The 16426-nt window shown below is 40.2% G+C and overlaps 1 protein-coding gene across 6 annotated transcripts in view; it reads right to left on the bottom strand.

The window, feature by feature from the left end:
- The window catches only part of sorcs2 (sortilin-related VPS10 domain containing receptor 2), a 350531-nt gene that overhangs the window by 31324 nt on the left and 302781 nt on the right, over nucleotides 1-16426 (bottom strand). For all 6 annotated transcript variants that reach the window (XM_072458621.1, XM_072458622.1, XM_072458620.1 and 3 more), the window contains exons 8-10: nucleotides 12420-12509; nucleotides 5080-5259; nucleotides 1537-1683 (exon numbers count right to left, since the gene is read on the bottom strand). In XM_072458621.1, coding sequence (XP_072314722.1) covers nucleotides 1537-1683; nucleotides 5080-5259; nucleotides 12420-12509 — 417 coding nt within the window. The remainder of the gene's footprint in view (nucleotides 1-1536; nucleotides 1684-5079; nucleotides 5260-12419; nucleotides 12510-16426) is intronic.

Below are 16426 nucleotides of genomic sequence, written 5' to 3'. Positions count from 1 at the left end.
GGAGAGTGAGTGAGGAGAGTGAGTGAGGAGAGTGAGCGAGGAGAGTGAGTGAGTGAGTGAGGAGAGTGAGTGAGGAGAGTGAGTGAGGAGAGTGAGTGAGGTGAGTGAGGAGAGTGAGTGAGGAGAGTGAGTGAGGAGAGTGAGTGAGTGAGTGAGTGAGTGAGGAGAGTGAGTGAGGAGAGTGAGTGAGGAGAGTGAGCGAGTGAGTGAGGAGAGTGAGCGAGTGAGTGAGGAGAGTGAGCGAGGAGAGTGAGTGAGGAGAGTGAGCGAGGAGAGTGAGTGAGGAGAGTGGGCGAGGAAAGTGAGCGAGGAGAGTGAGCGAGGAGAGTGAGTGAGTGAGTGAGGAGAGTGAGTGAGTGAGTGAGTGAGCGAGGAGAGTGGGCGAGGAGAGTGAGTGAGGAGAGTGGGTGAGGAGAGTGAGTGAGTGAGGAGAGTGAGTGAGGAGAGTGAGGGAGGAGAGTGAGTGAGGAGAGTGAGCGAGGAGAGTGAGTGAGGAGAGTGAGTGAGGAGAGTGAGCGAGGAGAGTGAGTGAGGAGAGTGAGTGAGGATGTACAGCTCTGATGAAGCGTAAACCCACAAGAACCTCAGTCTTTTCAAACAGGAAACCTAAAGCACCAGTGCAGAACTTTTATGCCAAACAAACAAACCTGACTCGTACTTGGCTTTGTTCCTTTGGCTATACTATTCCAAAGTATCTATCACCTTGAAAAAAGAATGGTTTCAAGTTTCTATTTCCATGGAGTCATGCAGGTGACGTGCTCCCTCCAGAAAGTGACATACTGTTGCTTTAAATCTTTAAATCTAAGCCAGACGCTGTTTTCAAAAGCATTTTCTGGTCACCATTTCTTAAACATGTTCAAACTAGAATTGTTATGTTGTTTATGTTCTCATTGTGATTTTTAAAAAACATTTCTGGTCAGTTCTGAGGCTTGTCTCACGAAGCTTGATTAGAGGGTCAGCGAGGTCACTTTGGGGTTAACCCTGGTTCACTTTAGCCCATCTGTGGCCTGTTCTATCCATGAATGAGTCTGTGGCTGTGATTGGTCGACTCCACATGAACGCAGTGCCTGAGTTTCCTTTGGCTCATATTCAATCTGTTATTTCCTCGTATACGATTGTGACAGTTAACTGGGTTTGAAGTCACTGTTCTGATTGGTCTGCTGGCGTTAGCCCCGCCCCCTGCTCTGTGAACACACTCGGCTTCAATGAGAAAATCTTGGCTTGACAGAGCGAGTTGTGAAGCTGCTTTAGTGTTAGAGTTCGTCCATCCAGGATAAGTTCAACTTATCCAGGATAAGTTCAGCCTCGTCACAAATAGATGTTTTTTCCTGTTATGTGACTGACTAACCCTTTTTATGATATTTACATTCAAACTGCTTATATGTAGGTTCAGGTTTGCATAATCTTACGTAGACCTGATTCAACTTTAACTTGGTAAATGAAAAGGAGAAACAAATATAACCTGATTAAAAGCTTGATTTTGCATAATACGTCTCATTTAAATAAATAACTAAACTTGAGTCACTTGTCTCTCACCGCTCTGCAGCTGAGGCTCTTGCCGTTCATGTCGGTGGCGGGGGGCGTCAGGGCCTCCCAGTCCCTGCCCTTGTTGTAGGTGATGACTGTCGTGACTTTGCCGTCCAGCTTCTGATTGGCCAGGAACACACCTTTGACCCCTTTGACCTGGGGAAGAACCACATCATTTAATATCAGGTTAAAATGTGTAGCGGTACAAAACAGTCCCATAATGACACTTTGAATTTACATTTAAAAAAGTGAACATTGTATACCTTCTGTAAGAATGCATGAAGTTTTTATTTTTAGAATGAATGTATTCCAAGGCAATAAAAACACCTGTAATTTAACATAGCAGTTAAAATAGCAGTTTAACTCAGTGTTACATTACCGGTCTATGTTTTAATCACTACACTTGTTACTAAGGAAACCAAAGTCTTGTGCGTTCTTGCTCGAGCTAAAGTAAATAAAGACGTCCAAATTTTGAGACAACACATCGACAGAGGAAAGAAAATGCAGCAGATAATGTTCGAGTAAAATAAGACAATATGAGATTTGAAATATCACGGTTGTTTTAGCGCAAAGACCAAACAATCAGAGACACTCGGATTGTTCTTTTGTTTTCATGCGAGTTCCTCATTTTGATCCTGAAGAGCACCCGATCTACATGATTATTTAGACTGTAGAATAGATTGTAGAAGTAAAATGAAAGAAAAATGAAAACTACAATGGATAGATTGTAACTTTAGCTTGCATACAAACCAACACTCCGAGACAAGAAGCTGAGCAGAGTTAACAAACAGGCTGAGCTAATACTTTATCCACTGCACATTGATCGACTGTCTGCTCCCATGTTCCAGCCAAGAGGACTGCATATTCCTACCCACAATACACCATATTTTGCAGCGGCGCATCATCTGAGTGGCTCAAAAGTAAGCACTAACTCTGAGACTGCAGGCTGTTAAACTTTAATTCACTCCAATCGATGCGACTCCTCCGCTCTGCCCCGAGTACTTGACGTTTATCAAGCCGGCCGCAATTCCTCCTGTTTTCTTAGCACATGTTTATTTTAAAATACACTTGGAGTTCAGTCTGTATTCATGTCCGTATTGATTGTGGCAGTATATACAGAATTGCTAATGCGTCAAAAATTCTTTACTGTATTTTACGCACTATATGTCGCACTTTTTTTCATAATTTTGACCGGGGTGCTATATACTTATACTCTGGAGCGACTTATATGTGATATTATTGGTTATTTTCACACTGGCAACCGCATTTCACAAGAGGGCGCTCTAGGCTCTAAGCGACGCAGAAGAAGAATCTGCACTTCCTCTACCTCTGGAGTTTGTGGAGTTGTTTAGAAGTGACACAGAGGAAGAAGAATTCAATGGATTTAGTGATTTGGGGTAAAACTGATGCTTTGGTAAACTTGTTAGCATGTTCTTTATGCTATAGTTATCTGAATAACTGTTCATATGTTACGTTCACATACCAGACACTTACCACAGTTCTGTCTGTGCCTCATGTAGCTGAAGGTGTTAGCGTTAGCATACGTACACCTATTCACCATGTTCTTTAATCTGTTATTATTTTAAATTGCATTTCAAGATTAAATGTCTGTTAATAAATAAATAAATAAAAATACGACTTATCTCCAGTGCGACTTATATATGTTTTTTTCTTCTCTATTATGCATCTTTTGGCTGGTGCGACTTATATTCTGGAAAATACAGTATTTTCTATCAATCTAGGCCATAGCTGCAAACTGCACAATCAAAGTCAAGTATATATCCTGGAATTTCTTCAACTAAAACTGAAAGACGTTAAAACCGTTGTACGTCCAGAGACGATCTGCGGTTTATATCAAGTGTGTCTGATATTTCGTCATCGTTGTTGCGGAGTGAGCCTTTCTAAGAACATGTGACAAACAGGTCCGGCCCAAGCCTTTCAAGGGGCCCTAAGCTAAATCTGCTTCGGGGCCCAAACCACATTTTCCCATTTCTATTCCAGTTGCAAAAGCATGACAGTCGCAGAAGTTGTCACTTTCATCTCCCATGACGTACTCGCCGCTAGAAAAGTTACACAGTGCACCTTTACGTTTATAGTACATTTGTATTTTTTTCAGTACAGATGTATTTATCGTCAAATATAAAATATTGTAAGCGCTGTTAAAGGATCGATTAAACATTTTCACAGAAAGCGATGGAATGTCAAGGCCTGAAGAAGCGCAGCAGCAAACTTTCTTATGCAATTCTGTGCATATTTCCCTGCAATATAATTTGACACAAGCATTAATTATTAAGTCATGCACAAGTAGCACAGACTATGGAATACAGCGACTCCAAATCAATTTCCTGTGGCTTCATAACTAGTATATATATGCAGCAGTTTGAGTTTTCTGATTGGAGTAGCAAGAGTAAAAGCTGATTTGTGCAAACTCCATTGCTTCTCTGGTTTAATAGCAGCGCGTCAGCCGTAAGATTAGAATGTGTCAAAAGTAAATGTACATTTTTACACCACTGTCTAACACCTTCGATCCAACTGCGGTTCTCCAGACTTTTGATGGATGGGGAGAAGAACAGAGAATGGAGGAGGTGGCAGAGGAGCCGAGGAGCAGAGGAGAGTCGAGATGCAAACTCTGAAAACAACCTCGTTTCACTGAGGTGTTTTATCTTGTACATTTAGTTGAAATATGATATTTTATTCAAGTTTAATTGCCTGATCGGGATTTAAAAACCTCTAATCATTGCCAGATGTATCGTACTGATGCACACACTCAAGCACAGGCTCAATTAGGGCTTGGCAATGAATTGAATTTCATGAATGTCAGTGGATGTGACAGTGAACCCTGACGCTGTGTTAGCTTCTTCTTGAACTTTTGAAACATCCTCTGCAAACTGATTTATGTGACTCATTTAAAAAGCAGATTTAGAGCAAAGAACTCTAAAACTCTCCTAAACTAAGTCCATGCAGAGGACAGAGGAGTGTGGACTTATTGTGCTCATCAAGTTTGTCCTGGAGCTAATAGCAGGAATGATGCTAACATACAGCTGATGTACAAAAAAGTAGTCCTCACAGTGAGACAGGGACAAGAATTAAACCGTTGTACAAGCAAAGACGAGCTGTGATGGACATGAAGTGTGTCTGATATGTGTGATATTATTGTCTGATATTATGTGACCAGAAGCAAACACAAACATGTGACTAACCGTTAAATTCCCAACGTTTTGTAATGTGACCTCCATAAATCATGCAGTAGACAGTGACACAGGGCATACATTGGTGTATCACAGAATATGTCCTCAGGCATGTTTCAAATGGCAAATGGATGGAACACACATGGATGGTTTGCAGGCACAAGATCAGATCCAACAGTAAAACATGCACAAGCCTGAGATGCACATAGTAAAATGAACAAAAGGACCATTTCCATTGTCTAGCTTTTGTTGGTTTGTTTTTCTGCTACTAGACATCAGCGTTCAACAGAAATCACACATACCCTCTACAGGAAATAATCAAACCGTATAAACAGGAATATTCCCGGCCTTGTTGGATGCTCACCTCCAGTATATCGATGAGGGTGCTCTCCTCGGGTTGCTGGGTGCTGCGGACGTTCTCCAGCACCAGGGAGTAGTACACCCCCTGTGGGTCGGACTGGTACAGGTTATACGTGTCCGTCTGGTACCACTCCTGCAGGGCCAAGAACACCTGGCTCTCATCCGTGCTCACGATCTGGACGTCCTGCAACAACAAGGAACATTCATTCATTATTAGTGAATTCAAATTGTTCTGTCGGTAGCGATGGATGAATTGGACTTGTCTTGCTGCTTTGGCCGATAATGTTGATGGACTTAAACATCCCACGCGTAAACGGTGTAAACGTACCAACTAAACGGTCCACTATTTTCAGTCTCTGTCGAATCGTGCGTAAATTAAATCGAGAAGACTTTATTTTCCAGTGTTATTTGAACTTCCTGTCACATGTCTGTCATTAAAAAAACAATCCCAGCCTGCTATCTTTGACTTTCAACCAATCGCCTCACTAGCCATTCAAATAAATCTCTCTTTACCATCTCCGCCGCAGCAGTAGAACCATCTAGCACCTCAGTCTTGCTATCGTCTTCTCTACTCTACCACAAGAGTCCATTGGCTGTATAGAAGAGAAGATGGTTTCTTTACTAAATCTGTCACAGCTTCGTCGACGTGTCCTGCCAGGGTCTAAGCACCAAAGTTGATCAATTCAGTGAACTATCCATGCTCAATTGTCTCTGCTCAGGTCTTTCTTGTTCAATAAATAACACTATGTATCTGGGACGAAAAACTCCAACAATGGAGATGGATACCTGTGGAATGTACTTTGTAGCATTGTGTTTTAGTATTTTTGCTCCCTGGGTATTACTGTTTTCGCAATATGTTTTTGTTTTGTGTTTTGTCAAAAAAATTACAAGAAGAAGAAAGAAAAAACTCACACTCATATCGTAATTTTAATCAAAAACAATCAAAAACTTCACCAATGTAGCGAGTGTTTATCAGGGATGGCGTTGGCGTCTCTTCTCTGCGCTCTCACACAGCTCACGCCGCCATCACTCGCCGTGCTCAGCAACTCAGCACTTTCTGTGTCAGACTGATTACATTTACATCACATTTGGAGATAAAGGCGCCTGAGCCGAGGAGGAACTGTGCCTCCAATCACCCAAAACACCACATTCCCTTTGGAAAACAATGACGGCTAAATGAACTGCTGATATGTGACTGTCAAGTGAACAGTTCTGAGGGGTAGAAGGATGTTTTATTTATTCATTTATTCTGTACAAATGTGTGCTTTTGAGGGTGTTGCAAAGTTCCATACTTTATATGTGACCGCAACGAAATGCCAACTTGTGATCGGGCTAAAGCAACAAATTAGATAAATGGTTATAATGGAATTGACTGATAATTAATTTTCATTTGGACTATACAAACACAATGATGCCTAATGAATGGCACAATAAACTACTTTGTCAGAGTAGAAATTAATTGATCTGCATGTTTTAATAATTATGTACTCCAAAAAATTCTCTAACAAAGCAGTACAAAAATGGAGGATTAAGGTATACTTTACTTTCTGCTTATAACTACATACTGAAACCACAGATCGACAAGGCGCTTAGCAGCTGCGACGAGGATGCTAGCACAGCACAATAGTTAAGGACCCAAGACTTAGCAGGTTGTCCACGGCGACTTGAAACTGATCCATCGGCTGGTTTCAGGCTCTAACTCTTCACCTATAGAGCAGGGCTGATCCAGCTCAGAGCAGTATACACTTGAACTCTTCAGACCAGTACCTTCATATTGAAAGTTACTTTGTTTTAAAATTTGTGTTCAGATGACTACTTTTCATACTTTTCTACCAAAGCATTCTAACAGTTGTATGTCTGAGGAATAAAGTCTGGCGGTGCAACACTTGGATGACAACCGCCATAAAACAACAACAACAACAACAACAACAACAACTTACTACAAAGCCAATTCTAGAGTTAAATATTCTGCATATTCTTTCAATTACAATAAACTTGAAAATAGAATGGAACAATATATTGACTGTATGAATGCTTTAGTACTAGCTATTCTTCTTTAATTTTACTCTCTCTTTCTCTTTTTTTTTTTTTTTTAATTGTATTTCTTGTTTTAGAAAAAAATATGGAGAAAAAAAAAGCAAGAAGAAGGAATTTCACTTTTTAAAAATCTGAAATCATCCAATGTTTCCAATGTGTTTGCAAAACACTGATCTACCGTATTTCCCGGACTATAAGGCCGGGGTACAACTTTTACTTATATTTAAACTTATATACTTCGGAGTGACTTATATGTGATATTATTTGTTATTTTCACTTTCACACTCCAGTGCAACTTATATATGTTTTTTTTCTCCTCTATTATGCATTTTTTGGCTGGTGCGACTTATAGTCAGGAAAATACGGTACTTGAAAAATGATGCAACACTCAACAATGTCCAAATTATCATTAAATGTGCGCTAACCTTTTTGTGATTGCTTTGCTTGGAGTGTTAAACAGATTGTCATTACACCTATCTACCTTGCTTTTATTCAATTACTGGTGGTTTTACAGCTCAAAAAAGTGACATAGTGCACCTTTAAACGCAGCCCTACTCGTCTCTGTCCTCATGCATTATTGCAGACTTGTCTCCGTGAGGTAAAGCGGGGACAAGCATCAGCCCTGAGCCTCTGTCTGTCTGTGGTATACAACATAAACTCCTCCATCCATCAGTGTCAGGGCAGACTCGAGGCCACAGCGCTACCCCAGAGACGAGGCCCTCTGCTGGGGAGGAACAACACGCTCTGGCCCCTACCGCTACAGCCACCTCCAAACACAAGCCCTGACCCACAACACCACGGATGGAATAATACGCCGAGCTGATATTAAAACAAAGTAAGGGTGTAAAGTCTTCACATAGATGCCTGGAAAACAGCATTTGAGTTAATAGGAGGGAGGGAGACGCATTATAAAATCAAAATGGAGTGCAGCAACATTTAGTCGCTTTATTTGATGTAGCGGTTAGCACAAACACATTTGCATAAAGGGTACGCATTTTAAAACGTAATGTTATGCTGAAAGGGCCTGTACTTTATTTCAATTTTTCTGGGTATGATAAATGCCCTGTATATTATGCGGTGTATTGTAAATTCTGATACAAATTCAAACTGATAAAGATAACCTATGCATATTTCGTTGCGTAATAATGAGTTAGAGAGAAGCTACTGGCGGGGACAACCTTTTCCATCCAATCAGGCACAATGTTTGCACAAAATAAGGAGAATCTAATTGCCTGACACTTTTCAAGACAGTTGGTCCTCTGTCATGGAGTGAGAAATAAAGGAAATAGAAGTATTCTGCATTTTGTCCAGGCGGAGCTTAATGGAAACATATTATGCAAAATCATATATGTCATAATCAATCTACTTACTGTGAAAAGCAGCATTGCGTTTTCTTTCATTTGCATTGGTGGCTATGCTAGCAAATGTGTCAAGATCAGGTAGAGGTTAAGTTCCTAAGGTTCAGGAACAGTTCATTTGGTTAAGGTCAAGGCTTTTGGGACAGGTTGGCGAACATTTAGTCCCGAAGTGCAAAGAAGTGGGCGGAGATTGACGAGCATCATGTCAAAACATAATCAGAGAAGCAGAACGGACAATTTTGCTGAGTTAAAACTACTGCTATGATTGCGTTTTGCATAACTTTAGACTGTAATGAGGCACTCCGGGACATACGGCGGCAGAAGTTGGAGTCTGCGGCGCGTGGAGTGAAAAGGTGAAGCAGATGTGCGACATGCAGACATCAGGCTTATGTTACTTTTTAATCCGGCGCTGTTCCGAACCACATGACCAAAGTGCTGAGAAGTGAAACGAGATACTCTCCTGAGGACGACCAAAACGCTATAACCACACAAGTGCTACTGTACATGTGAGCTACACTCTATAGCTTTATTTTAGGTTTGAGCTGGGAGAGTTTATTTAAAGCTTTTTAATATTATGCCCCAAATCGCCTTTTTACTTTCATGTTGTTCTCTTAGATAAAACATAGCTGACTTTTCGGTTGTTACCTTTGTGACGTCATTAGGTGGTAAGATTTTTTAAAAAGATTTTTGGCACACACCTTCAGCGTAAGGATGGTCCAATATGGATTTATTGAGCAGATACCGATATACGATATTTGGCTGGTGTTATGGCCGATTTTATAAAACGAAAACGATTGTATAAACATATTGCCATAATAAGTAAAATGTAAATAGAAGAGCTATAGTGTGAAAAATTCACACTATAGCTCTTCTATTTACATTTTACTTATTAATGATATCAACTAATAAGTGAAATTTGGTTGATATCGGCTGATAACGATACTGGAACCGATATATCGCCCCTCTAAATCAGCTGTTCACATCAGTTTAGCACTTCGATGCTAAGACGCACATCAACTCAAGCTAGCAGTTAGCCTATTGAATTTAGCCTCATTTAAATTGGAAGTACTACCTTGGAATCATTTTTTTCCATGTTCTATTTTAGCTGTTATTTAGCTGTTATTCCAAATATTTCAGAAAGCAGCTTTTTAATATAAATATGTAGAGAAAACCACGTAGTGCATCAACTGTATTCTTATTAATCTCATTTTTAACAGCTTTCATAATTGCTTCAAAAGAACTTTGCTGCAGGCTCCTTGTGCATTCTGAAATTGTGAAAATGGTCTATAGAGGCTAACTATTACCATTTTTAAAGTAGTGTTTATTTATCCAACCCATTTTATGAGTCACTGAACGCCACGCAATTACCTTATTATCCTCCCAAGCCCAAACAGCGATGGTGCGATGGTTCGTTCAGTGATAATTATAGGGCATGTGATGTTGAGTCGCCCCATCATCAGCTGGGACCACTCTCCCTCTCTCTCTCTCTCTCTCCAATCATAAATCATACTCATAACTGCTCCATAACCCGCGGACATGCATCACTCACAGTCGTGTCAAGAGCTTCCTCGTTCACTGTTTAACAGGCTTTTTCATTACAGCCATTTTCTCCACTGCCATCGCACGGATAACATTATATCATTGTTTATTAGATATAATCAAGTATAGACCTCACAGCGTTTACATCTGAGGATAATGAGAAGTCAATTTCAATTATGTGAATAGTTTGGATGAATGATTGAAATTGAAGTTCTTTTGTTTTGAATCAATACAACTGTTGGTTCCGAACTAACTTTAAAACATAAGGGTCTGCCACCTAATCTGTGCGTTGATGTGTCTACATTATCGATCTGTAAATGCTCTCGCTGAAACCAAGACATTCAGACATATCTTTACCATTGACTGATCGAGGCGTCACATCAGTGGAACTGGATGTGTTTTATGTTACAATAGGCTGAAATGAAATGTGGCTGACGAGTGGAGAGAGACATTCAGGCACAGACAGGAGAGTTCCTCCTCTCACACACATGGGACACCCTTCTCCAGACACCAGTGGGAGAAAGGAGGTGGGGGTCACTCAAACTGACCACGCCTCAGGAAGTATCACCACGTCACCACCGGGACTGAAGATGGCCCACGATCGCCCAAACATGTCACGCACAAGGCTCGTCTGATTAAAAGAAATAAGTCATGTACGTTCAATATACTGATGAAGTTGGAGAGCCAATAGCATGTTCCCTTCTATTTTGCCACATACAGCATAAAGACCCTTCCCTGTCTTTTCCTGTGGCCTAAAAACTGTCCTTATCTCCAGCGCAGCCCTGTCCCGCGCCTGCATGCGTCCTGATATGTTTACGTGTGCTTAATCCATTAAACCCGGGTCAGCTCCCCCAGGACCGCACCAACAGCCTCCCTGATGGCCTCTGCATATTTCATCCTGCCTAAATTATTCAGACGTGAAAACATTGCAGCTCTCTCTCCTTCTCTTCGTCCCTTCGTCACACATTCTGTCCCGCTCCGAGTGTCCGGGTGGCTAAAAGCATGAGTAGTGCTGGTGACCTATCTGCTCAGCCAAGTACAAGGACATGTGTCGGAGCGGAGCTACTGGGGCGGACTGCAGCTAAACACAAATAGACACGCCGGGTTAGCTATGGTCCAAGCAATATATATGTGACCCCCAAACTGGAGTGGCTACAGCGGATCCCAGGGGAAACTGTATATATATATTTACATACACATATATATTTCAGCGACTGTGAGGTTTGAAAAGGTAGCACAGTAGCAGACACATTTGGTGAATACTTGAGACGGTAACTTAAAAGCCCTCTAGAAGTAAAGTTACATAGTGCACTAAAGTCAAAGAACACTTTAATGCTCTTGACATGTTGTGTTTTTGTGGATATTGCTAATAATCCTGATAATGATAATTGTACAGTCAAATCATTGCTAATAACCTTATATGTGAGTTCAAAAAAACGTGAGAATCCATCTTGTCCAGATCAGGCTTTTATGATTAAGCCCCGCCTCCTGTGGATCAGAGACTGGCCAATCGTAGGGCAGCTTTGTAGTTTGGGCAGAAACCAAAGTGTGAAACGCCTAAACAAACCGAAACAAACCCGGGAACGCTGATTTTTTCTGTGGTTTTCTCTCAACTGGATCCAACCAAAGTTTGATTTCTGGCTTCAACCAATCAGCTTGAAGTATTCGTCTGAACATTCCGATCGCCTTCACAGTGATAGAAGTGTCTGGACTTAGGTACTGTTAACCATTTTGCCATCTCTTGCACATACAGTACATGTGTAATCCTATACTATACTATACTATACTATACTATACTATACTATGTGTACCTAAAGTGCTGAGCTCTAGTGTTACTACACACTCACACTGCAGACACTTGTCAATAGCTCTGATCTCCTTAAGCATGACTTTTCTCACTCCGAACCTGAAAAATACATGAGGAACCGCGGATCAATGGGTGCAGTTCGATAGCACTCAGGCCGGTGTCACGCTCAAACGGGCCCCCGAGGTCACTGTGCCGCTCAGAGAAAGGTTCTGCTGTACACCAGAGAGCCGGGCTGTCACCGACGGGTCAATGCTGATGACGATGTGATAGATGTGATTGATGTGGTGATGTAAAAATTGGGATGGTGTGGGTTTCATTCAAATGATTTCATTGGTGTTTTTGCACATACTTTTTCTTGTATAAAAAACAAACAAACAAACAAACAAACAAACAAACAAACAAACAAACAAACGTGTAAATGTATATGGGAGTCAAGTAGCTGGAACTGCTACTTTGATCCAAACACTCAACAAATGTATCTAAATATAAAAAAGGAATATAAATGTAATCTAAATGGAAATATTTTTTCTTTCTGGACTAGAAATTGGAATAGAAACTAACACACAGTCCTTGCTTTTAAAACAAATATAACAGTGGACTTACTTTGGGCAGGGCGTACTTGGGAAACCTCATGTGGACAAAGTCATTGCGCCGATATGAGACGAAGTGCTTGGTGCGATTCCCTGTGGTCACCTGAGGAAGAAAACACATACCACATGTTGAAAAGAGTAAATATATTGGTCATTTCTTCTAATTGCTTATTGGAAAGCCAAGGAGATATATCAGTTTAGGTCGCTTGCAATTCAGGACATAATAGATAGAGTTTTGATTCCATTTAACTGAAGAAAACAACTCTGATTTGGCTCAGTGCCCACACAGTAAGTTTTCACTATCTCTTTTAATTCCTTCAATTGTATAATTTTGTAGCCAGATACTAAATCTGATCAAATCAATTTTCATTCCCAAAATGTTAGACTGATTACTTTATGTAGAATTTTTTTTTAGGAAATTTGACAAAAATGTAAAAAACAAGATTGTAAAAGTATGTATTCGCCTTCAGTTACATAAATCTACCTTTATATGGTTCAAAAATATAATTACAAAAATGACTCTTAAAAATCTCTATGTTCAGTAGAAATAATTGTTTCTCGGGTAAACTAATCCAAAATAACAATCACTGAATAGTTGATTATAGTAATAATTGTTATTTGCAGCTCTGCACTCTTCACAAAAAGGCAATTATTTGCATCCACTGGGACAAAAAACTTGCAGAAGACAATTTTTGACAAGTCCATTTCAAATAATTTTTTTCTTGGGAACATGCACTTTCCCTCTGGTGGCATTAAGAGCTCGCTAACCATCTGCTTCTGACGCACTGCACTCCACAAAGGTCAAACCTCAGCTGTGGATAAATCAAACGCACCTCATCTCTCTGTGAAAGGAACTATATGGGTAAAAGCCAGAGGTGGAAAGTACAAAAAAAAGCAAAACTACTGCATTTAAGTTACATTTTTTGCTATCCGTAGTTCACTTTATACAGTGGGTACATCTTACTTTTGCTTTTCTACAACTGAGAGCAGGTATCTGTACTTCATACCTCATTAAAATGTATAACTGGACCCAAAGTACTTTTCATATGGTTTGAGGAGTTATAAGTACTTTATTCTTGTATACATTAAGGGATTGGAGAAATGTGTAAATTGGTGAATATGCAAAATGTATTCATAATATCATTTTTACCAGTGCAGTGTGAGTTTGAGACATGTAGTGTAGGCTACATGTGGAGGTTAACGTCACCATCACAGATAAGGGTTCCCTCAGAGTGGAGCAACAACATTTACATCTCAAAATCAGTTTGAAATACTTTTTATTCTTGAACTACATTTATAAACAGGCACTTCAATACTTTTACTTAAGTAGTAGTATTTTATCTAAATGTTTATATGTCTGTACTTTTACTTATTGAATACTTCTTCACCCACAAGTAAAAGCCTGAGTCACTGAAGACCTTATGCGGAGTGAGTGACAGCCAATCAGACGGCAGCTCTGTAGCCAACAGCCAATCAAACTGTCCAAATCTCCCGACGCTCCCGTCCGCGCTCCTGCCATCGCTTCAGAGCTCAAAGTTACGTCTCGTTTCATTGCGTTGGGGAACTAGCTATTCCTGGACTTCTGTGGAGACCTTTCAGCTGCTCAGATCTGTACCGTCAGCGGGAAGATTGAGATGTGATTCCAGGCGGATGATAGGAGAAGTTTTAGCGTTGGTGAAAAAAAAATTGTGGAGATGAAAAAATGATGAGAGGGTTTGATCTAACGCAGGTCCCTGAAGGAAGCATTGTGTTTTTCAAAAGAAGTTCTGTCTGACAGTGCATAATTCTATAGACGATGAGAATGTGATGAGTGGCCTGTATTATGTTTACAAATGCTGCCGTGACTTTAAAGTATGATAAGATGATGTGTGTGCGGTCAGTGAGTGGGTAGACAGAACATTACATACTTCAATCAAACAGTACTGAGAAAATATTTAAGCAGTGGAGGAAAGTTATAAAGTGCTAAAGTAGAAGTACTGAATTTTACTTTACAATACTTAAGTTTTTTTTTTACAGTGGTGTCTTTTTACTTTTACTTCGATACATTTGAGAGCAGATTGTGATACAGTTTTGAACTGGACTGAAAAGAAGAAAACACATTTTTAAGCACGTTTATGGACATTTTGCATAAAGGTTTCAAGGAGTTCAGCAAAAATATATTGATCTAATTCAATAGCATTTTTTTTTAATATTGATTACAATTGCCATTGTTGATAAAAACAAATCTGCACATTTAACACTATAACACACAAAATCTGTGTGAAATATTTTTACATTTTTTATATTTGACTCTTTAAGTGACAAAAATTGTCATTTTATTGCTAGACTGAATTTTTACTTAAAGGCGGTATGGAAAATTTTTCGCCGATTTGAGAACGCAGGCGGAAGTGCGCATGCGCACTCCCCCGTGTGGACTGATACAACACACACGTGCGTTTGTTTATTAGCGCAGCGGAGCGCATCGCTCGTCTCCCGTAGATTTCTGTCCACTTCTGCGTCAGCTCCAACTGTCTTTCTCCGTCTTCATTTTGCCCCGTACACTGAGGGAACTATATTATGATAGATCCATGCGCTTAGGCACGCGGAAACGTGGGGACGAGCCTGACGCGGCTGCAGGTGAGCGGTAGGTGCGTTTTATGATTGATACGTGGCAGGACAAATGATTTATCCACGCCACGAGGAAATATGATAAAATAATTTGCTGAAAAAAATCGTCCAGTCCACCTTTAAGTTACAAATGCTAAAGGATGCTCGTATTCGTGGTTTATAAAGCATGTTGTTGTGAAAGGTCATAGAACATGAGCAACTATCTATCTTTTCAAAGATGAACATTGTGCAGAAATCAATTTTAGTGGCAAGAGTTCTCCATTGAAATAAGTGAATGTGGGGGTCAGTAGCAGTCAGAAGTGAAAGTGGGCCGGGCGGAATAAGAGGAACAGCCAATCAGCAATAATTGTGGACTTCCAGAAAATAAGAGTCTGTTCCAAACAAGTTCTAATAGTCCAATTTATTTCGGCCTAGAATCTAATTACAGTACATGCTGTCATATCTCCAGACACACACTGGGCCTGTATGCAGAGTGCAGAGTGGGTAAAATGAGGACCATGATGATGGTTGCAGACTAAAACTTTGAATCTTTAATCTTGCCACTAATGAGCTGATTTATGCAAAGGAAAAGTTATATTATGTGAGTCTTTCCTCGATATTATAGGTCAATAGGTTGACAGCTTAGTTATCATCTGCAGAGTTAGGCTATATAAATGAAATGTATTGCCGGTTGAAATAAAAAGTGTGCATGTACTTGTTATATAAACCATCAATTTGCAATTTGCCATATTTCCCAGAAAGAAGACTGCTGAGACCTATAACTAACATACGGTAATAGTTCTATTTGCAGATACATTTACTGAGGTATCTTTAATGAGCTTAGAAACGGATTTGTTGTTGGTAAGTTAAACTACCTTATAACTTCTTAGAGTGCAGCGGTCTACATTTAATTAGATTATCGCCACCATTAGCTTAGCGCCACATTAGTCTAGCACCACTTATCACCATCATTAGCCTAGCACCACTTATCACCATCATTAGCTTAGCACCACTTATCACCATCATTAGCTTAGCACCATCATTAGCCTAGCACCACTTATCACCATCATTAGCTTAGCACCATCATTAGCCTAGCACCACTTATCACCATCATTAGCTTAGCACCATCATTAGCCTAGCACCACTTATCAACATCATTAGCTTAGCACCATCATTAGCTTAGCACCATCATTAGCTTAGCACCACTTATCACCATCATTAGCTTAGCACCATCATTAGCCTAGCACCACTTATCACCATCATTAGCTTAGCACCATCATTAGCCTAGCACCACTTATCACCATCATTAGCTTAGCACCATCATTAGCCCAGCACCACTTATCACCATCATTAGCTTATCACCATCATTAGCCTAGCACCATCATTAGCCCAGCACCACTTATCACCATCATTAGCTTAGCACCACCATTGGCT

This window comes from Eucyclogobius newberryi, unplaced genomic scaffold (assembly GCF_026437365.1).
Source record: "Eucyclogobius newberryi isolate DKJ021-1_F unplaced genomic scaffold, fEucNew1.0.hap1 SCAF_22, whole genome shotgun sequence".
Classification (NCBI taxonomy): domain Eukaryota; kingdom Metazoa; phylum Chordata; class Actinopteri; order Gobiiformes; family Gobiidae; genus Eucyclogobius; species Eucyclogobius newberryi.
This window is presented reverse-complemented; position numbering and strand designations above follow the sequence as displayed.